A 24780-nucleotide genomic window follows, 5' to 3' on the forward strand; every position below is an offset into this window, starting at 1 on the left:
TCAGATAATGACAATAATTTATTTAGTTGTAAACTTATTTTCTATTGTACATTTTACATGTTTTAAAATACATACAATAAAATTACATTTCTATTTACCGTATATGTTATATATGTACAGAGAGCCACCAAGAGAATGGCATAACTTCTATTACAAGGTTATGATTTTACTTTTTTTTCTCAGTCCATAAAACCTGCATTCAGGATGTTAACAGAAAACAAAAAAAGGCATTCAAATCAAAAAATAAGCAAAATGAAAAGATAAAATATTAAACACACAAAAGGATCACAATTCAGAAACGCCGGTTCGACAAAGTAACTCAAAACTGATGCATCGGATAGTCAGGTCGATACCGATGGTTGGGTGTTCGCGAGGAGAATTGCGATATCGTATCATCGCCATTAGTGGGCATATTATGTGGAGGAGCCACCAGCAGAATTGGCTGCAGATTCAGCGATTTCCGTGAGCCGGCTAGACTGGCAGCGTCTGTAATGTAAGCGTTGTTAATCTCACCTGGCATAAAGGGAGGGAATTACGGTATGTATTTGAAGTTTGAGTGTTTTTCTTTTCACTTTATTGATTGAAACCCACCTTTGTATAGTGAACTCTGATAGAGTGGATCGGGTTGAAGGCGCACATGACGCGTGGCAAGTATAAAGGCGAGCGTGGCCAAAACCACACCATCGACACATCCAATTATGGCAAGAGGATAGGCCCAACGTATGCCGCATAGACCAAGCTCAAAGCGATTCGCATCGGGACCGCAGATTTTACGGAAATCATCAGAGTTCCAGCCGAACGGGAAGGCGGCGCAGGCAACAATCATACAAATCGCTATAATAAATATGAATGAAAAAAAAATTAAATATTTTTACATAATGAGTGGAGATTTAAGTAAATGAAACACGTTATGATGGTTGATTATTTATTTTACTTTATCCTAATTTTTCATGCAAATTCATAATTTAATACGTCTTATAGTTCTAGGGAAGATCTGTGTTAAGCTTAAACTTGCAAAGATTTGTAGTTAACACTCTGCTACTGTTACTACGGTACACCTCTTTGGAGTGTTGCGAAAGACAAAGCCAGGCAAACATAACCAAAGTTGACCAGGCTAAGGACCGCGGATTATTTTCTACCGCTACAGCACCAACAAAAATGGTAGTCTAAATCGGCTTTTATATTATTTTAGTTTAGTCGCTGTCATAATGGGAACGGATAAGACCTCCACTAGCCTCTTGTGGCTCACTATTCGATGTTACGGCCTCAGCTGAAGTCGGCAAGCGCTGGCCAAAAGCGCTACAAATTGTGTAATCGCAAGGTTCTTCTGACCCAGGGTAAATCGTAAGTGGTCTAGTGAGATTCTCGCCCGCAGCAAAGTTCATCTTTAATATATTAATGCGATATGCTAAAAGGAAAGGAAATAGAAATAAAGTACCTAAGCTAATTTGCGATAGGTTCAAAGCGCTTTATCGAGAGCTAATATAGAAGTACAGGAGTTCTTATCTGGCTTTACAAAGGACTGTATTTAGCAGTCCAAGTGCGATCGTCTGCAATCTTGTGGTATCAACCATCTAACCTAAGAACCTTGAACATTTTTTATATATACTTAGTGTTGAAAGTATGACCGAAAAATGTCGATAATTAGACCAAAATGAAGATCTTATAGAAGTAAACAATTGGCTTTTGTATCAAAAAATTATAATTACGAAACAGAATTAATAAACAGAATATATATGAAATTTCGTTATGATCTTAGGTTATTTCCGTCTCCCCATGTTTTACCCAATATATCATGGAACCGCTAAAAGTAATTCAAAGTAATTTTGAGAATCATTCTTTTAATAATTTTAAAGCAGTGGTACAAAATAGAATTTGAATGAAATGTTTCTAGAGACAATATCAATTGGCTACAAAAATACACTACAACCTGTAGTAATTTAAGAAAGTCTAGAGTGGATTATTTTCTGTGAACCACGCTTTTAAATATTTTTCAAAAAAGTTAAGAAATTTACTAATTATTAAAAACTGTCTCACAAATTTAGAAAGTTTAAGATGGCTTGTATATAAAACTAACTTTGGGAAGGGCTGCCAACTCGTTAATTTTTTTATTCAATTATCATCTTAATAAAATATTATAATATTGACAGAAAGCTCAAGAGATTTAAAAATGATAAAAAATATGTATGCAAATAATTATTACATTATTGATATTAAATGAGAGGCTTTTAAGAAATATTTGGCGTATATGTTTAATACCTTATGTAGCTTAGGTATTGTAATTTACTTCATGAAGGCCATAAAACACAAATTTTAAATTAAAATTTTATTACTTACAAAAAAGTCAAATTACGTATCAGCATTTTTGTAAAATAAACTTTTTATAACAAAATACCGCCTTTGCATTTATCATACAATAAAATAATAAAAAAAAAACATTTATATGCTGAGACAGCATTTCATGCTTCTTTCCAAGCTCTTTTCTTTGCAAACGATTTTCGGTCAACAAAATTTGGTCTACTTATATATTACTAAATGTATATCTATATGTACACTTATCATTGTACAAATAATACAAGAACATGCAGGTGTACAAATATTAAATAAAACTACATTACACACGTGCATATACATATGTACTGACCTGATATGATTTGCATCCAGCCGCATATGTGAAATACTCTCGTTGACTTCATGAAGATCAAGAATACCAAGAAGCATATTGTCAGCAAGGCCAATGCCACCGCCGCAACCATAAAGAATGTTGCCAACTGTATATGTATGTGTGTGCATCATAATGATGACAAAGATGATGTTGTTGATATTATTAATGATGACATTGTGGTCGATTTGTTGTTGCAGTTGGTGAGCGCAAACAATGGTTAATTAAACAAATAAAGAATGAAAGAGAAATAAATAAATAAAATATCTCACAAGCAAATTAAATAAGTAAATACTCATATACATAAGTAGACAAAACAAAAGTCATTGGTGCTAGGCACGAATTTATTTGCGTTACGCACTTGAAATGAGAATGTCGGCACTGTGAGTATGGTCTCCCAACGTCGCTTGCAATTGTCGAATATCTCATCGCGCTGACACATCTGCCACAGACCCATCCGCCCCGCACTTTCATTGTCCGGATCACCGACCCATTCTGTAAAGCAATTCAAAGATAGTAATTAGAATTTTAAGCGCAAGAATGTATCTTATAATTTATTAACACATTTATATCAATTATAATCAAGAAAATAATGGAAGCTTAATTATATAACCATATATTTATTTTAAATGCAAGTATCGTTGATTGAGGCATCACAGAAAGGACTGTGCTCCCGAATACATTTCAAAACTTATGCTTATAAAATTATGCCAGTGGATGGTGAGATAAAACGTTCTGCAAATACTTTACTCTCTAAGAAGCTGCGCCGATATCGAATCACTATATAATAGAGCTGCCATACAAACTGACTGATCAAAGTCAAGTCCTTGCGTTGAAAACTTTTAAGTTGAGAAATTATCTTCACGAAATTTGGCCTAAGGTTGGATAATAGTAAACTCTATTTATTGAATTTAAGCTCCTTTTAATGAGTGGACAAGAAGAAGAACATTCCTGCGGCTAAAAATGCCTGCCTAATTATAAAGCTTCATATGTCTTGAGAGCTCTGTAAAGGGCTGATGAAAAAATAATGCATATAAATTTTTCAAAATGTTAATGCTTCTTTGTCAGTTAAATGAGTATTACTGAAATTGTAAGAAACTACAGTTTAAAAAAAAGTTTAAGTGATGACTTATCAACCTTGTTACTTTCTTGAATATGCTATATGGTTTGTCTTCTAAATAATATTCAAAACTGCTTTTTTAATTAGATCGAAATATTTTTAAGCTTTTTATTATAATTTTAATACCCTGAAAAGGCTTAAGTTTACCACGAAGTTTGTAACACCCACAAGTAACTTTCGGAGGCCCTATAAAATCTATATAAAAATAATCAGCGTGACGAGCTGACTGGATATAACTGTGTCCATCTGCCTGCCTGTCTCTATATACCCTCAGTTTTTGAAATATCGAAATTTTGAGATATGAAATTTTTAGCAAGTCTTTTTTCCCCCAAAAAGCTGCTCATTTGTCGAAACCGCCGATATCGGTCCACTTTAGCATAAACCTGCCATACAAACTGACCGATCAAGAGTTTTTTTATGGTGAACTTTTTTCTCGCTTTAGTGCAACCAAAGATAACGTTTTTTCTTGTTTAAATATATGTATGTATGTAAAAGGCGAGCTTAAAAGTTTTCATCATTTTAAAGAAAAATACTTATTTTTTACTATATTTAATTTTTTTTTTATTCAACATAGGTACCAACGACGTCAATACACCGATTATAATAATCTTCGAACTTTTCGAAACTATTTTTGAATTTACCAAACACATTACAAATGGTTGCTTCGTCTTCGCCAGTTTTTGTGCACAAAGCATTTGCATTAGAAATTAATTTCTATTAATTTTTATTCAAAAATGCAAACTTCTATGACCACTGTGTAACTTGTCTTTTGAAGGTTAGGTCTAACTACAAAACATATGCTTTCTATTCTATTGGCGCTTGTATTGCAAAAATACGAACTTTGCAGCCTACTTATTATAATAAAAGAATGTATTTAAAAAAAATAATGGTTTTAGTTTCACATAAAACATATGTCTAATTGATAAACTAACTATAAAATCATATATATAAAATATATATATACCATATATTATATATTATTATACTATATCTACACTATTATTATCTCATAAAAATTAATATTTTTTTACCATGAAAAAGCATATAATAAATTATACGCCGACAAGTGTAAAAAATCAAAATCAATCAAATTCGACCAACAAATAGTTCGCGACACATACATACATACACACTCGCGCATGTATTCCATGTACATACGATGGACTGACATACTAACCTGGCGTCACAAAGGCAACAATACCGATAATAGCGTAGCATATTGTGAATATCGCCCAGAGAACAGCTATGGCCTTTGAATTGCGTATGTATTTGGTGGCATAGAGATGCGTCGTGTCCATGTATTCGATCTTTGTGCCCATTTTTCCACACACACACACAGAAGTGTTGCTCCACGCTTACGACTTCACTGTGGATTTTGCTGTAAGGTAAAGAATTTGGAAGTGAGGTAAATATGTACAAATATATTTTTGACTTTATATAATATAATAAAATATAAATATAACAACTTTTTGCACACAATAAAAAATACACTTGTGGTTTTAATTAAAAAAGGCACAACATTAAAAGGTCCGGCGACAAAGCAACAACTAAGTAAGACCCGCTGTAAACTTGTACTTGATATTTTAAGCCGCTTATTATTTGGTGTGGAACAAACCATTTTACGGGTATGAGTCGGTTGAACGACCTTAGGCGCTACCAAAGTTACTCGCTAATGGCCATTTATTTCAAAAATAAATTATTTTTCGTACTTTTTGTCTAGCGGCTGCCATTCTTTGATGCCAAGTTGCAACTAATTAATCACAGATTTGCCTTCAAAATCTTAGAAACGAATTTTTAGTGTTTTTATGAATGTATTAATAGGTGTTGGTACTTATATATATGGTACATGCTTTGGTTAAAAGATCATTAAATTTTCTTAGAATTTTGCTCCGGGAAGTCAAAAATTAGTATATTAGATATATGGGAGCTAGATGTTATATTGACCCAATTTGATCCATTTTTGGTACCACGAATTATTGATGCTCACATTTTGGTCGATTTATTCGGTATAAAGTCTACCAAAAGTTCAATACTGTTTAATTTTAGGTATATTTCAATAATATTTTCGGTAATAATTGACCGATATTTTCCGTTCACAGTCAGTCAAAGGCACTGGGGTCTGCATATTCGTTATCTGTAGAATTGAAAAGTTATGGACCGATTTCGACAACTTTTCGTCGTGAAATGACTTACTTTAAATGCACTATTAGTGCAAAGTTATTTTCCGGTAACTTTATTGATGCTTAATTTATATACTATAAAGGGAAAGAATCAGATGAAATTTAAATTAGGATATATGAGAAATAGGCGCGGTTGTAGTCGGATTGCGCCCAATTTCACAGTGTAACATAAGAATATCAGGATTATGCACCAAATTCTACCAATTGAATTGTGGTTTTATGACGGCGTACTTTAAGCAATATTTTTTATTTTTTGAATTCTTGAATCCTTTGGCTGGGGCACTTTCTAAATAATATTGTGTTAATTATCCAAAATTATTTAAGAGGTGTATATATACAATATATGACTGTAGTAAATATTTCAAAATAAGAAATTAATTGATTTTTACCAATATTAATTTATAAAATGAAAAAAAAAATTAACAAAAATTAAAAAAAAAACTGTTATTAAAATAAATTCAAAAAAATTAGTAATTATTAATAGTTCACCTTATACCCTAAATAAATTACACAAATGTTACAACAAATAATTCAAATAACGTTTTTATTTAAATTAATTTTTTTAACAAGTGAGGTTATATTATATTTTTATTTTAAACTAAAATAAATATCCAAATAATAAAGTTAATAGTAAGGGGAACTAGTCAAAAAACGTAAATATACTTTAAAAAAACATACTAAACTCTGACTAACTTTAATAGGTCAGCACTTTCTCAACCAATTATATTGCATTGATTTAACTGTGCATTTCCATTTAGCGATATAGCAAAAAAAAAAATTTTAATTTTATATGATCATGGGTTTTTTTGTAATCAATTACAAATTTATTTCTAACAATTAATAACCCTCACCTAGTATAGCGACCACCTAAAACTTAGCCCATCAGACGATCTTCGAAAAAAAAACGAAAGACTTAAGCAACAAACCCGCTTCCACAACACTAGTGAAATGAGGCGCACACCATGTGAATGGCAGACACTACATTAAAAGAAAGATAAACATATTTCCGTTAGCCCATATGCAGCATCACTTAGCACTTTCCATTAATCAAAAATCAAACAAAAAAATCGAAAACACGCGTTCAACACGAAAACACTCTCACTTCTGTTCAAAAATGGTTTTCGCTTTTTCAACGAGTTTTGCAAGCGCAACTCAAAAAAAATATAATGAGCAAATGAGAAAATGAAAAAATGCCAGACAACATTCTTTGGCCGCGCATACATATCTCCTGCGCATAATCGACCAGATAAATTTGGTACGTGATTCACACAACTTTTTCGACGCGCAAATCTTTTGCTTTATTTTCTTTCTGCATTTTGCTGCTGATTTTTAATTTTGCTTTTATTTGTTTTCATTATTTTTTCTATAGTCAGCTCAAAATTACAATTATGCGCTAAATAGATCTAGCACACCTCATATTTACGCGTTTATATATGTCTGTATGTTTATAAATATATCGATATATATATATATTTATGAGCACGGCCTTTCAGTTTCTTGTGTATGTGTGTATATGCAAACTCACATACACATAGTCACATGACACTCAGAGTTCATGGCGTGGTAAATTAAGCTTTTACACCGACTGCTGTTTAGTATTCAATAAAAGTGAAAAATACTACAGTGCATAAACTCGAGAAAATAAACCCATTAACGAACGCCAATTTAATTGTTAAGGTCGTTTGCGTGCACCGACAATACATTTAAAAAAGTATTGGTTTTACATAGAGCCAATAGCAAAAATATATAAAAATATGAACAATTGAAGCTGGAGCAACAATAAGAGAAACCATGGCGCTCAAACATCATTGCAAAGCATAGACGTAAGATGGATGATTTTTGTGGAGGGGTTAAAAATATTCACTTATTTGGTAATTTTTTTATAGATAATAAAAATTAAAAAAATTATTGTACTATTTAATTAGTTTTAGTAAGTGTTTATATATATAAAACTTAATAAAAAACAATTACGAAAAATACACTTATGTTTGGTAATAAACTGGATTTAAGTACTTAAATAAAAGTTCTTAAAAAATATACCATATAAATACATTAGCGTTCTTAAACAATTTTTTTTTTTCAACTCTTACTCTCTTAAATTTTTCTATTTAGAGTAAAAAATCCTCAAAAAACCTGAGCCCTATTGCCCAAATCTAAGAGGTCGCTATTTTATACACTTGCAACATGTTTTAAAGAGTATAATAGTTTTGTTACTTAGCGGTTGTTTGTATCACCTAAAAATTATGGAGATAAATATAGGTTTATATATATAAATAAATCAGGATGACGAGACGAGTTGAAATCCGATGTCTATCTGTCCTATAAATTACCATAACTAAACAATAACATAAATTAAGATATAAAACTGTAACTTGATACAGGGAATTGCAGTAGCAAGGGGCACCTGTGGGCTAAAAGTTGTGAAAAAATGGACGTGGCGTGGCGCCTTCTAAAAGGTTTATTTTACAAAATGGTTGAAATCGGATTGTAGCCCGGCCTACTGACCACTTTAATTTTTGCGGAAAATATCGGTAAATCTGTAAGATAAAGTATAAAAATTCGAATAAAATGTTTCTTTGATAATAATATAACTTTGTGTCAAAAATAGGTTGAATCGGATGAAGACTTCCCTTAGCCGCCATATACCGTATATAAAGATTTTCGAAGTTCCGGTTGACTTTATACCACATATAGGCCAATGAGTTTTGTGAAAATGTCTGATATTTTAATGAAAATAAGTGAACACGTTTTCATGAAAGTTAGAAGATAATATTAATGGTTTGGCGCTCAATATAAATGAATTTTTCTTGGTCTAAACCTCATATCCCTAAAATATTGATCTCCGATTCTTTGGTTGACGTTTTCCACATCATTTTATATATTAAATTTAGCCTCTTCGGTTGAGTTTATATCACATATATCTCATTTGAAGATGATTTTAATATCATTTTCGCTGAAGTAATATATACTTATAAAACTAATTGAGCTTATGACCTAAAAACATAATAACATTATATGGTCCCTTTTTTTATTTTATAATTTTTTGCAGGCTATTTAAAAATTGCATTAACTTATACCTAAACGAAGGAATTTTCATTTGAAAGGTAAATTTTTCGGGGGATGAAAAAACTGAATAGGAAAGAAACAAAAAAGTTCTTCAAAAATCCGATTTTTTCATAGAATAAGTGTATATAATAGTGTGGAGCGAAAAAAAAAAATTTTTCTTGTTTAGCCTGAGGGTAAAATCTGTAGAAAAAAGAAATTTTAACATCTAGAGGTGGCTCACGCTGTTTTAAAGTAATTTTTGAGCTAAAATTTAAAAACTCTTTACGTTTATATAAAAATTACCGAATGGGACGGTTTTTGACTCAAAATTAATTTTAACGCTTAAGGAAAGTATGTTGTCGTTTAAGACTTTTTTAAAACTCCAATAATGACCACAAAAAATTAAGTTGATAACTTTTAATTGGGCAGAAAGAGAACTCTCCACAGCTTCTATGTAGAATACTTATCAAAAATTTTTTAGGAAATAAAAATTTTAACTCCAAAATTTATTTTAAAACTGAAACCTCCAATCCTCCTCTAGATGAAAAAAAAAAAAATTTTTTTTGGCGAAAAATTTTTTTTTTTTTTATAATCTACAGATTTTACCCTCAGGCTAAGCAAAAAAAAATTTTTTTTTTCGCTTAACATCCCCTTAAACTTAAACATTCTTTTGAAATACTGTAAATAATACCATTTTACACAAATTACTCAAATCACTATAATATTTCAAAAGGCATAAATACGAAGTACATCTTTATAAGCACAAATATATAGCCTCTGCAAGCACCAATATAGTTGTATGTATGTGTATTCCCACATCATTGAATTTGTTTTGTTAAATTTTGCTTGCAAACTCTTGACATTTCCACTCTTCTGGTTATGCATTTGAACAAAATAATAACAACAAAAGGTGTGCAAAATTGTATGAGCTTCGAATAGAGGCTAATTGGACAATCACTCTGGTTTGCTGATATTATTGAATGATTATAAATGTGTTTAAAAAACACCCGCATTTTCCCTGTAATTTACTTTTGAAGTTTATTAATAGATTTTCTCATGGTGAGCTACATACATACAAGCACAGTGAGGTTACTAGATGAAAAAGTGTGATAAAGTGTTTGAGATATTGGCATGAAATGGGCTTGGTACTAAATTTATTAATCCTTCATTTTATATCGTGTAAATTATGTATTTTGCACACAAAATTTAGAAAATGGACGAGCAACGATTTTACAAATTTCTATGTCGAAGAGATAAAAAGAGAAATATATTTTCCAAATTTCAGATAATAGAAATGTCTCACATCAGATTTTAATTGTAGAAAACACAACCAAAAAAATTGCTGAATTCGAGTTTGGTGAGTCACGAGAGAACAACCTTAGCAACACCTCACACTTCCCTCCAACTTTACTTGCTAAATAAATGTATGTCTTTCCAGTGATAATAGTATTCAATAAACTTCCAAATGTGCCATGACAATCTTCGTTGCCGACAAAATGGGTTGTGGTCAAACTATGAGTCTTTAGAGTTCATTCAACTTTAGAAAATCTAAGGTTTTTCTTCCATATGGTATTTATGTACATTAGTAAATGCCCAAACAACTTGCTATGAGCGCATAATATCTTCTCTGTGGATATTCGACCGCAGTTAGAAGCGCTACATTAAGTTAATTCTTGAAAAACTAAAGTCGATCTGTAGATATCTCAAAACTCAAACTCAAAAACTTTTCTACTCTACTCCGCCCTCGTAAACATTTGCTTTTGTCTAATAGTGTGAAGAATGCTTATAATCTTAAGATTTTAACAGCATTTTTTGTTATTAATAACAAAATTTTTATTTACAATTTACTTCTAAAAATTGTTTATTTGAGCGTGTTAGGAAAAGAATGTATAATTATCGCATAGAAATAATATTCGCCATAGTTTTTATTGTCAAAAAAAAATTTTTTTTTAAATATATTATTTAAAAATAAAACATTTTCAAACAAAAACTTATTAAAAAATTACTTTAAAAATATATAATAAATGTTTTTTGATAAAAAAATATTAAAAAAAGAATTTTTCATTCATTATAATCAAATATAATTATTTTTTAATTTTAAAAAAAATTTAATTTATTATTTTTATTCCCTTTCACTATGGTATATAAAAATGCACAAATCTGAGAAAGAAAGAAAATTCTTCAAAGTTCGCAATTTATTTAAAAAAAGCATGTGTTTGCATATTTATACAATTTTTTTAATATCTTTACCGAAGTATTTTTATGGTGAAAAACAAATCGCAGCGCAGCAATAAATGTGGCTGGTTAGTGCAAACGATGCTAAAATGCATTTTGCTTCTTTTTATTTTCATGTACACGTATATATATGTATATATAAGCATCTTTATACGTATGCTCATTATTTATATTGGCATTTAGCACACACACACACATATATTTGTGTATGAGTTGTTAGCATTGGTGGAGTAAAAGCTGAAATTGCATCAACAAAAAAGGAAAGGGAGCTCACTTGACCCAATTTTTACATATATACGCTCATACTTAACTACCAACAGATATGCGTACATACATAAATATTTGTAGGTAAAAATACTTACATATGAAAGCTTTTACCATTCTACTTCGTTTGGTGCATATGCTCATGAATGCTTTTCACCATTATTTTGTGGCATAAAACGTGCACTTTTCAACTAATTTCCTAGGCAGTTAAGATGTTAAATACTTTATTATTCTTTTACCGACAAACACTTACTTCCTTTTGAGGTTTTTCTTTTTTGCTTTTTAAATCATTTTTCTGAGTAACTTTTTGACTGCAAATATGCATTAAGTGAAAAGTATGCTTTTTTGTTTCTACATCCACCGTTTGCTATAAAACAGGCGTCAGATGTGTGGCAGCGCTTAATTGCAGCGGATGCAGCCACTTCAGCCGCAACTTGAGCTTTTACACTTATTGCTGTGTCATACCTTTAAAATCAACTTTCATTATTTTTCTTTTATACGTACATTGTACTTACGCTTGACAGTCAAACCGCGTTAAATAGAACTTAAAAGGTTAGCATTTTTAAACATTTGTCATCTTAAAATGTACATCAGTCAGGCATTTGTACCATTTCTATGTATACCCTGAATAGAAACGTTGGAGACCAGTTGAGATACAAACTGACTGATCGAAATCAAGTTCTTGTAAGGGATCTTTTGTAGTTGTGAAGAGTATAATAGCATCGGTACATTCGAATTTAACGTATTTTGTTGTTTTTATAATTACATATTTTTAAGTTTTACAAGAAATCATGATATTTGCAATTTTAAGTGAACTAATTTCATTTTTTAAAGGAATTAAAAATTTCACAAATTGTTCAGTATAGTGAAAGCTCGCAAACTTTCAAGCTTTATTTTTAAAATCTCTTCTGTAAATAAAAAAGGGAGACAATTAGCCTTATCTCACTTCTCCCATCACACTTTAGAGCTTATTAAAGTTGATAGTAAAGACACAAACCGTTTTCAAAAACTTTGTAAAAGTTTTCGAAGTCAATCCCGAATCGATTCTTAAAACACTTAATTAATTTGGTAGCTGAAGCTCATATGGTAGACTTCAAAAAATGTAAGTACATGGCATTTTTAAGCACCCGAGTGAATTCTAAAAAGATTGCGAATGATGAAAAAATGTCGAAAACTTAACATAGCCAACTGAAAGTTCACTAGCTGCATTTTTTTTTTTTTGATTTTAAATGTTACTGCGAGCATAAATTTAATCCACAACCCATCGAGGGATCTTCACACGCTCAATAAACTCGATTTTAATATTTAATTTGAATAAAATTGAGAAAGCGAATTCTTCTTTTCCACTGGTTTAAATTGTGGAAGCTCTACAGTAAAGCTTTTACAACTCTATGAATTGTAATGTAAACAACTATTGCGATTTTCTCACATGGCGTAGGCCCAACAAAAAGACGTCTCGACGCATTTTAACGCATTTATACAATTATGCGACCGATGATGATGGTTTAATCAATGCTCCTTGATACGCGGTGTCAAATAATAATAATAAAAGAAAGTTTTAATCATGAATGGAATAGATATGTAGAAAAATATTTTTATACACATTTCTTTTTTTTATATAATTTTCTTAGAAAATAAGAATAACAAAACGACCGATCGGTTACAAGGATGATAAAAGATCCTTCACAGGTGAAGATCTTTATCTTGATTTTGATCGGTCAAGAAAGAAATGGACGTGTGCCAAATTTCTAAAATATAGATAGACTGACGAACAGACAGATGAACATCATCAGCATCAGCATGATGATCATTTGCATATATACTTTATAGAGTCACCGACGTTTCCTTTTGGGTTTTACAAACTTTGTAAAGGATGTTCAGGGAATTTAAAACTGTTTTTGGGTTTAAAGTACTTTGGGGTCCTAAAAGACATTAATCTGTTGGTAAAATAATGAAAAAAAAATCGATACCTTTTCCTTTCCTCTCCGAATATATTGCCAGTAACACCCTGACTATAATCACAAAAGATGCAACTACAAAAAAGTCACTAAAAATATAATTTTTTTTTTTAATTTTCCTTAAACATCACTTTTAATTAAAAAGAAAACAGGTTTTTAATATGAAGTTTCCACAATAATTTTTGATGTAACATTATATTTTTATTTACTACTTTTAATGTTTAAAAAATTACAATGTTTACAAGCACTTATGCAGTTATATTATGCGCCGACGAAGTGAAATTACTATTTACCCAGCTTTTACACGTTTTTATGTCTACAAAATGCTTTCGGTGCAATCATCATTACTGTTTGGAGACAATCAACTTTTAACCAGTAAACAGCTTTCATCGAAAAAAAATTGCAGAAATCGCGCTCCCAACTGACCAGACAAAACTGCCTCGCATCTACGATGCAATGACGAGACAAATAGCCAGACAAATTTAATCAGCAGCCAACTAGTCAGCAAACTCATCAGACATTCGATCAACCAGTTATCGAGCAACACCGCTCCTTGAGTGAGCCAACTAGCAACACACGCGGCTGCTGATCAGTCGCCGATCAAGCGAAACGCCGCCAAGTAACGGCGCACATAGTACATCGCCTTGATCGGGAAAAAATTTATCGTTGATCGGGAAAAAATTGCAGTCAGCAATTGTTGCGCCACATTGTGGGATGCCACTGACGCCGACTGGCGTTCGCTAATAATAAATGCTGTTAGTTGTTGGCACGATCGCTAGCAACAACAATAACGACATAAATTGACGGATGATCGTTGTGGTCCGGTTATGCTGGACAAAATCAAAATTCATACGCGTACTTAGTACTTTAGTGAGTGAGTAGTAATGCTTTAGCAAAAAAAAGAAATGATGACAAATGAATTTGCGCCATGAATTTTCTGCGAACGCTGAAAACTCGTTTAGCAGGCTTGTGCGCACGTTTATGGATTTGTAGGCAGTAAGGCAACAATCGGTAAACTTTACGAAAATTAAGCACTAGTATTTGAGTATTTGCATGCAAAGTAATGAGGAAGTATTTGCTTCAATGGCGAGTAATCTGCTTTTTAATGAAATTGTAATTACAGCTGCTTTTTCAAAGAGTAGTAAAATATGCTTGTCTGTACATATAACTAAATATAAAGATACGAGTATATACATACATATGTAGGCGCATAATTTGCCGCCCGCTTGTAGCGGTTTTCATAATTTGCACTCTTGCGAGTACCAGTTATACATATATACGCCACTTGATCTATGAAAATGACTCAGCGCAGAATAGCGACTGGCTTTTGCATGCCAATTATGCAAGAATGTCGGGAGTAACGGAATATGGAATAATAAACGACTATCAATTTGGGGAAATTGCGTTTTATGGCTTGTATGGATTATAAAGATTTATGGAAAATTTTTGATTATTTATAAAGAAATATAAACAGGTTGTTTTATATATAAACAACTAAGGAAGGGGTATTTTGGGATGTAACCGAAATTTTCATACAAGGATCAAAACCGAGAAATACCTATAAGTGTTTATCGTGAACGGATTGCAATGAAATTTGTGTCTTATTAGCGTATATTATAGGTCATAGACTCAATTAATTTTATAACTATATTTTACTTCCAGCCAGCGAAAATTACATGTATTAAAAATATCATCAAATGAGCTATATCTGATATCAACTCAATCTAACCTTAATATTAAAAAAAGTTGTCCCACTAAATTTAATTAAAATATCACACATTTTGACCAACCTAAACGATTTAAAGACAGCTGCAAAGTCGGAGATCACTATATAGGGTTTATTGAGGACAGAAAAGGTCTGAGCTGATTACACTAACTTTTGACATTGCACAGATATACCCGAGAATAGATTTTCCAGCAATTTTATAAATATATAACTCATACACTTAGCGACATATTCGGCATATGGTTTGTTAGAATAAAGAAAATCATTATATGTAGTATATGGAAGTTGGGGTGATTCGTAGAATAAATTCACACACTTTTGCCATTCAACTATAGTATATGTATATTATATGATCAGTTAATTTTGCTAAGATATCGTAAATATTGACCGATATATCCGGTATGAAGCCAACCGGAAGTTTCAAAATATTATATTAGGTATATAGGATATAGGGGTAGTATTGACCCGATTTCTTCTATTTTTGGCAATACCACATATTATTAACGAAGAAAGATGCAGTCTGAGTTTCTTTAAGGTACCGCACATACCATCACCTATATAAACGGTATAAAGTAAAGCAGATGTTTTAAAGTTCTGTTATTATATATATGGCAGCTATGGCAAGTTTTCACCCGATATTATCCAATTTATATACAAAAGTACATTGTGATTAGAAAAACACATTCTTTCAATTTCATTAAGATAACTGACATATTAACCTATATATGTAGTCTAAAAACCGTAAGTTCGAAATCTTTATATTAGAGATATGGGTAGTAAGAGAATTATTGATCAAATGCAACCAATTTTTGACAAACGGGCATACTATAATCAGAAGGGGATTATCTCCCAATTTCAATAATATATCTCACAGACTAATCTAAATTTTCGATAAAAAGTTCGCAATAGGAACATATTCGGTATCTAAGGGCTTGAAGAGTTGTGGACCGATTGGGATAATTTTTGACTTTAAGGTGGCACACCTCAAAGGCACTATTCGAGCAAAGTTTAAACTTCAAATTGATGCGAACGAGCTATCATGCCTAACCCGGTGCAAATATACCTTTATTTATTAAAATATTGTCAGAAAAGTTATCCTGACGGATAAAAGCAAAACTTTTATATTGTTATTTATTTTGTATTATTTTATGTAACCCTAAATGTAGGCAACGTTTTATTTAATGTCTATGTATAGAGGAATGAAATCAAGAAAGAAATAGCAAATTTCAACGGAAACTGAACCCTAGCTCAACGCCGAACGCAAGAATTAATATATATGGTATAATTAAATTAAATATTTTGAAATTATTGATAAAAATTTGCACGAAAATTATGTTTCACAAAGATTTTTCACTACGCCACGATTCTACTGGACCTTATTAAAGCCCGGGTATAAAATGCACCTCACATAAAAGAGGGAATCGTTAAATTTGTATACTAAATTATTTTACACTAATATAATATTTATTTGAAATTTAGCCATATGAGAACATTTTTATACAAAAAAAAAACTTTTAATTGACTTTTTCAGTGTCCATTAGAAGAGTAATGGAAATGGAAAAATAATTAAATGAGCCTTGGATTACTGTCAAAGAAATAGTTTAAAAGAAATTCCAATCGATTCGAGTTTCTTGATATTTGTGCTTATTTAAAGATATATAAACTTGTTAGAAATAAAGGCTGATGCTACTCATTATATATATATTTATTTCTATATCCACCAAATTGTAAATGCTCTGCTGATGTTTTAGAAAATTATTACAACCTTTTTATTTTTAACAAAAGCAATGTAAGAAGCCTGGAAGTGGTTATCAACTTTTAAAATAGATAATTGGTTATATACAAAAGATCTTCAATATTTATCTAGAGATAAAGAAGTTATTATTATTTAATAACTGAAAATTTCAATATCATTTTAACCTTAGTATGTTCAAAAATACTCTTCCTTGATATACATATCTTTTTTATACTTCAGTTAATTAAAAAATGTAAGCTGACTTTACATTTTTATTGCTTAATTTTCATAAAAACTTAACTTTATTATTTTTTTAATAAAACTGTCGGTAATTGGATCTGCTTAAATTGTAAAATGGAAAGAAAAACACAAAATGAAACTGTATTTGGCACAAATGTGCTCGTAATTACATAACAACCAAGTGGAATGTGATATTATATTGTATAAAAAGAAATATATATACGTGTATTTTTTCAAGTGTGTTGGTGTTATTTTAGATTTGAATGGAATTTGATATGTTAAAACATTAATTAGTCTACATTAGCCACCAGCACGTAACATAAATGGCTTTCGTTAGTCGGTGGTTCATTTGGTGAGCCAAAGCGTATTAGTTCCAAATTAAACTTTTTATTACCTCTCTAAAAGTAGCGTTTGCGCAAGATCTTTAGCTGGGTGGCGGTAATTGAAATTGATGTTTTTACTAAACTCAAAAAAGCCTCCATGTGCAAAAAGTTTGATTTTAATTGGCATTTTTAATGTAAAACGAAAAACATGTGTAAAACAAATTCGTCACAAATCCAATTAACGTATAACATATGGTATATGAGACCACATTCCTACGAATAGCCAAAGAGACGATGAAGTCAACTTCATTAATCATCTTAAAACTATGATACATATCATAGTTACTTTGCTGATAAATGTCTTGCAGTTCAGATAAATGGAGTCTAAGATGGACTTCTAATTTCAGAAATAATCTCAAAGATTAACCGTTACTTTCAGCCGATGGCTCAGCCAAAATTGTATACACTCTTAATATAAGTCCAGTTATTTTGCACTGATCTTGATTTGAGAACGATCTAAGATGTTAAGCAATCTATAACCTACGAACCTTTTAGAAGTGTTTACTTATCGGTCAATCTCTTCTTTTTGGAAAATATTGAAAAAATTCAACAGTTCGTGTCGTACAAGTGATACATTTTTGAACTTCTACAGTTTACACAGCTTTAAACTATGTAGAAAAGCTCATTCCGAAGGCAAAACCAAACGTCAGAGATATTTATTAGATCTCTCATACCATTGGCCGCTTTAGGAAATCTAATAGTTTACTATGTGGAGTGTTATATTGACTAAGAATTCTAATGTACTCTTTCGCTGTCGTTACACCTTTTAGGTGCTTCATATTTGTACATTCTTCGAAATAATATAAATAAATGTCCGGATCAGTAAATTTTCGAGTACCCAATGAATTTTTGAACTTTCCCGCTAGTCTTGAGGGAATGAAGCAGAACCCATCCGTTGGGGCATCTCTTGATCATAGTTTTGTTATGATCTAGAAAAGATGTTCCTGTAAAACAATGTGAAAGCTCTGTGAACCATTTAGTTATGCTTTTAAAAAAGAAGCAAAAAGGCAAGAAAGCTCAGTGCGCTAATTAAGTAAACTTTTGTAGAGAAATTTGAAAGCTCAATGATCATTTTATTTATGATTTTATAAAAACCTGAAAGCTTTTGCAAAATGGCATGAAAGCTCAGTGAGCCATTCAGTTTAGCTTTTTAGAAGAAGCTGAACGTGCAGTGAGTCAGTGTGTTAACTTTTGTAAAATGTGATGAAAACTCAGTGAGCTAGTAGGATTTGCTTTTGTTAAGCTAGATAAAAGATAAGTGAGACGATTTGTTACGCTTTTTCGGAGCAAGGTGCAAACCCCTTGAACCATTTAGTTATGATTTTGTAGAAGAAACTGAAAGCTTCTGCTAAATGTGATGAAAGTTAGAGGGTCAGTATATTATGCTTTTGCGAAATGGGATGAAGGCTTTGTCAGCCAATTTGTCCCGCTTTTGTAAAGCAAGATGAAAGCTCAAAGAAACAGTTTGTTATGCTTATGTAAAGCATGGTGAAAGCTCTGTTTTTGTATAAGAAGTGAAAAGATCAAAGTTCAATAAACAAAAATTTATAGAGCGAGACGAAAGCTTAGTAAGACAGTTACTAATGGTTTTGTAGAGTTTGTTATACTATTGTGAAATGGGACGAAGTCTCAGTGAGAAAAGCAAGATAAAAGCCAGAACTAGCATCTGTATAAATTAAAAAAATTAGTTTTTAGATTTCTTAAATACTAAAAGAATGCATAAAACCAAATATTTTCACAACTTGTCGACAAAAACTCAGACAACAAATCTACAAACACACATACAGACAGAATATCATTTTTTTCTGCAACCAAATAACTTTACATCATGCCGCCATCAAAATGCTTTGTTTCACTGTCATCGTCTATAATGCTTTACAAGTCCGCACCTCGAACGCCTCACACGCAGCGCATAGCCCAACAATTAGCCGTACTGAGCGTGTGAACTCGCTAAGCTTCCGTTACAAAAGTGTCTTTAATGTTTTTATGATGGCACTTAATTATTTGCCGTATCTAAAACACCACCAACGACGCGCGGCGACTTGACGCTGCATTTATAAGCAACCAACCAGCCAGCCCACTAACTACAAGAATAACAACAACAGCAAATATAAAACGTTACAAGAGCAAAACAAAGCGCAACATTATTACAAGACGGTCTTTATAAGCACTTAAAGAGTTGGCTTTTTGTAATTTTTTCTAGTATTTATTTCGCTAGCGCGTTGAAGCAGCATGGCGCCAAACGCTTGAGTTAGCAGCGCCGACCAGCGTTTGGGAAAAGCGACGCATGCGCAGTGGCAAATGAAGTACGCGTTTCAAGCTACGGCGTATAAAATGAATTGTAAGTTATTTGCTTGAGTTGTTGTTGTGGTAAATGGCGCGAAAATGGTTTTCTAGTTTTTCGTCCATTCTCATCTTCCCCACCACTTATGGGCAAATGAACTCATGGTTAGCTGAAGTTCGCATTTCTTCAATGTTTTGACTTGAATTTCAAGCGCTCACGAATATGTTGAAATGTGGATCATATTGCACCAAATGTAGTAAATGGAAATGCAGGAACAAACACTAAAAAATACATACAAGCGAATTAAGTAATGCTTGGATATATGTATACCCTTCGCGCAGCATGTTTTATATTTGGTTCCAAAAATAATTGCTGAAAAAATATTATGAAATTAAACAGAACATGAATGAATCTACTCTTCTCAATCTAGTATTCTAAGTTAAGTGAAGCTCGTAAGAACATATTACTCACAAACACTCAGAGAACTCGTATTTTTTTCACCTTTTCTACAAAAAAATTTATCAAAAATTTGTTTCGCAGGATAGTACATATTACACCAGAATATAGGCAATCTGCTGCCAAGTTTACAATAGTCTACTAAAATTGAGAAATTTTCACCGAGAAAATTTCGAGATCACATGGTCTGTTCTAGTATATACAGATGATATATGTATGTATGTAATGTTAGTAAAATAGTCGTAAGTGTGCATACTGATTCGACATGAATGGATGAATTCCGAATACTTATAGCTCCGAAAAGTCTCATCTTTTTCGAGCCGTTCCGAGTCTTTTTTGGTTCAAGAGATATAAGTTGAGTCATAATTATAAAACATATTATTAAATATTTTGCAAGTAAAACAAATTGGAGTAGCGTTTATCACATACTATTTCAACAATTCAAATATAACATGTATGGTATATCAATATTTTTGATTACACAAACAAAACTACTGGTGCGGATATGCTCTACCGGATTCCACTGATGATGGTCAAAAAGAAAAGCAGAAGCGAAAATAGAAATTACCAATCATTGTCCATTCCAAAGTAGAAGCATTCATTTTGTCTTCTCGCCATTTCCCACTTCTTCTATTTTAATCTCTTTTCATTTTGCTTGATCGAATTATGTAAATATATTTATATTTTTAGTTTCCCTATTCAATTTCATATTTAATTAATACGTATTTTGTTATTGTTCTTTTTTTTTTTGCTAAGTGTTGGGCAGATTTCTCTTTTGGCTCTTTACAAATATTAGCATATCTTTATTTATTATTATGGATTTCTGCTAAAAGTGATGATAATGTCAAAAATGCAAATCTGCATGTGGGTCAAGCGATTTTAGATTGTAGTGGATGATCCAACCGAGTCTCGATTGAAAAAATGGTTACTTGTTAAAAGTTTAAGACAAGGACAGGACTTGAACCCAAATTTAAAAAATCATTGAGACCTAAAGAAACGGCTCCATGAATAGTTATTGGGTATAAATTTGTGCGTTATTGCATGTACTACTGTTATCAATAATAGGGTGAAATTGTCATTTAAAAATCCCGGGTATCAGGAAGGTAGGTACATTTTTAAATCGTGGTTGGAAACACTGTCTATGGCACAAAAAACTTTTATAGGTGTTCAAAGTGTTCAACCTCTACCGTCGAGACCAACGCCTGAAAAATCAAAGATTTTATGCTTGAAAATCGTCGATTGACAATTGAAAACATCGCTGATAGGGTTGAAATAAAATTTCGTCGCACACAAACCATTTTGAAGGATGTTTTGTTTCGCAAACGCGTCAAGTCTCCATTGAAGTTCTGAAGATTATACGCGAAAAAGACTATTCCGACTGTTGACAAAAGGGCATTTTATCGGACGGAGAATACTTTGAAGGGGACGAAATTCATTTGAAAGAATAAAGAATGAATTTACATCTGATAAACAAATTTACCTTACATTTTAAGCACAGTTGTTTTATAGTATTATTCAAACTATTGCCCAACATAAACCTTTACATTTTCGCATCTTTCTGGAAATTTCTACATTATATACGAAAGGAATTGCGGCAGCAACAACGACAAGAATGAATTAGGCCAATTTTTGATGCCCTGTTCTGATGTGCGCCGTATTCCAGTAAGGACGTTCTGCGTTGATAGAAACAAAGGGTTGTGAGATGGGCAATATCTGGGCTATAAGGCAAGTGAGGCAAAACTTAAAAGCCGTTGTTTTGCAAATAGTTTTTAATCGGCCTTGCAACTTGAAGCCGATTGTTGTAATGATGGAAAATTATTGCCTCATATCTAGTAAAAAATTTTGGGCGTTTTTCGGCAATCGCTCGATTCAATTTGATGAATAGTGGTCGGTTTTAGAAGCTCAAAATACACAAGGGCATGGTGATCCCAATAAATACAAAGCACTACTTTACCATCATGGATATTCGGCTTTGCAGTTCATTTGGGTTTGTTAGCCAGGTTTCACGTATAAGTTTTGGAGTTTAGAGTTATCACAATGAATCCAGTTTTCATCACCAGCCACAGTTCAATGCAAAATTCTCTTTGTAGCGTTCGAGCAGCATTTCTGACATGCAAAATCGGCTTTCTACGTCTCTTGGTTTCAATGCATATGGCATATGGTTGAGTGACTCCCACAGATTCTGCGAGCTCAATGGAATCATAATCAACTTACGCGATCTCTTGTCAAATCACATGGATATAAAAACCCATAAGCGACTTCCCCAAAATATCCATTAATCAATAGCAACTTGTTCATCATCGTTGCCAAATTCTCATGCTAAGAACACATTATAACTTCTATGGTTATATCCGCTTTTGTACGTGATTTTTAAGCGCTTAAGTCGTGTTGTGAAACTACACCACACCCGCCTGACAACGTGCTAGATGAATGATTTGTTTTCATTTTTCAGCAGTAGAGAGTTTTGTGCAAATTACTAGATCACGTTTCTCATGCTGGCCAAATACAATATTTATATCTGACAGATATACACACACACATACATATGTATCTACATTAGTCTATTTGGAATTCGAACATTCAATGTGTCGCTGATAGAGTCTATAAAATTGGTTAACAACAACAAATGCGGTCGAAAAACGAAATAGGTACAATAACAATAAAACAGCAAGTCTTGAGTTACAACTAAAGCGAACTTGTTAATAAAATATATGGATGTACATGCGTCAAGTATTTGAGTGCATGCATGTATGTGTGTGTGTGTGTGTTAACAATGGACGAAGACCAAACCACAAGACAATAAGAGAAGCTGAGATTCTTCTTGGGTGAAGTAAGCAACTGACAAGCAGGCTTCCACCGCATAGTAAAAACTACTATAAATAAATTCACAAGTGTGGACTTAAGTACACATACATATGTATATATAAAGTATGTATATATAACTATACCTACGTGTTCCCACTAAAATATTTTAACAAACGTCAGCGCGCTATTCGCTGTTCTCTATCATTTACCATTCTTATTCTATTTTTTCCTATTTTTTTTTTTTGTTGTTTTGTTTTTATACGCCGCAGTTTACTACCTGTTCGTCAGGTTTTTCTTGTTGCGAAAATATCTACGCGCCACATTTCTCTGCCATATCAGTTGACTATTGTTTTGTTGCAAGTTTCTAACACCCTTTATATACATATGTACATACATACGAGTATATGTATATTTGTAAGTAAGTAATTATTTATACAAATATACTCGTAGAAAAAAAATATTTTCAATTTCAACTACTATATCGCTTATCGTTCCATTCAAACCACTTAAAGCATACATTTTTCAGGTTTATTAACAACATTTATATTACTCAACCTTAAATACAAAACTCCAAAAAAGCACGTTTCAAATACACTAAATTAGTTCAAAACCCATATAACACCTTTAGTATTCACACAATAACTGAATGATTTTCGTAACTCGCTCCAACTTACTATATATCTGTATATATTTATATAGGTGAGTATGATCAGCGTCGTGCACAAATGGCAATTGCCACCAGAAAACGCGATTAAAGCAGAAAAACGCCGCAAAGCGAGTAAAATATGCACCGAATTTGTTTATATTCACTATGTAAGTATATCCATGTAGAGCAGTATTTGTGTGTATGTATTTGCGTGCTTTACGTAAAACTGGCTTTGGCTTTTGCCTTTTGATGACTTTTTGAACGTCACCGGTGTTGGAGTCGCAATCGCGTTTCTCCACTTGCACTCTTGCGAAATGCACGAAATATTGCAAAGACTATATTTTTCGTATTTTCCTAAGAATTACGGATGTCCGCAATGCAATGTAATGAAAAATATGATTTGCTTTCTTCTTTGAGCTAATATTTGGTTGAACCAAAAAAAAAACATTAAAAACAATAACGAATTTTCACACTTTACTCGTACACATGATCGTCCGCGCGAGACGTTAACGCTAACCGACGACTTTTGGAAACTAAACTCTTAGCTGTGCTCACAACTTGGCTTGGAGCGTGGAGCTGGCGATCGTTTTTAAATTTTGTGAGCTAGATATGGCTCAAATGAAGACAGTTGTATTATATGTATATGTATGTGGGTTCTCCCGCTCAGCAAAATATTTGTGACTTGAGTTATAGGTTGCCAAAATAGCCAAAATGAATTTACTAAGGCATTATAAATAAATATTAAAAATATATACATAAGTATATATAATATAATATATTAAGCTAAATAATTTATTATATATGTACTTGTATATATATATTTTTTTTAAATTGTAAAACTCATTTGTTCCTTATTTGTCATGCGAAAAGCCGGTTATCAAGACACTGAGTGTTATGTAGATATATTTTGAGTGCAGAATGAGTGAGAATGAAATACATACATACACACATAAGATTAAAGTGATACAATGAGTAAAAATTTGAACTTCATAGGATTTTCAGACATCATGAAGCCCCCTAAACGTTATATGTTATATATAT

General features: G+C 32.0%; 1 protein-coding gene across 3 annotated transcripts; it reads right to left on the minus strand.

Annotated features, from left to right (window-relative positions):
* On the minus strand, positions 1–24275 carry Tmhs (Tetraspan membrane protein in hair cell stereocilia). Of its 3 annotated transcripts, none has more exons than XM_014241679.3 (6): positions 23768–24275; positions 4960–5160; positions 3024–3157; positions 2645–2771; positions 592–834; positions 1–486 (listed from the first exon to the last, which is right to left on the minus strand). In XM_014241679.3, exons 2-6 carry the CDS (start codon positions 5099–5101, stop codon positions 320–322), a joined length of 813 nt encoding a protein of 270 aa, XP_014097154.1. In that variant the 5' UTR covers positions 5102–5160; positions 23768–24275; the 3' UTR covers positions 1–319. The 3 variants fall into 3 exon arrangements, with proteins under 3 accessions (XP_014097154.1, XP_014097153.1, XP_036217651.1); XM_014241678.3 differs by having other exon boundaries at positions 1–513; XM_036361758.2 differs by lacking the exon at positions 23768–24275 and adding an exon at positions 23649–23767 and having other exon boundaries at positions 1–513.
* Positions 24276–24780: the final 505 nt, after the last annotated feature.

The sequence above is a fragment of the Bactrocera oleae genome, chromosome 6 (genome assembly GCF_042242935.1).
Source record: "Bactrocera oleae isolate idBacOlea1 chromosome 6, idBacOlea1, whole genome shotgun sequence".
Taxonomy (NCBI): Eukaryota; Metazoa; Arthropoda; class Insecta; order Diptera; family Tephritidae; genus Bactrocera; species Bactrocera oleae.

Bases quoted from the DNA above. Each gene is read 5' to 3' on its own strand.
- Tmhs (XM_014241678.3), bottom strand. From the start codon at position 5,101: ATGGGCACAAAGATCGAATACATGGACACGACGCATCTCTATGCCACC. The intron at 835-2,644 runs GTCAGTACATAT...TATTTATTATAG, and splicing joins CTGGATGCAAATCATATCAG to CGATTTGTATGATTGTTGCC. The intron at 514-591 runs GTGGGTTTCAAT...CCTTTATGCCAG, and splicing joins TCAGAGTTCACTATACAAAG to GTGAGATTAACAACGCTTAC.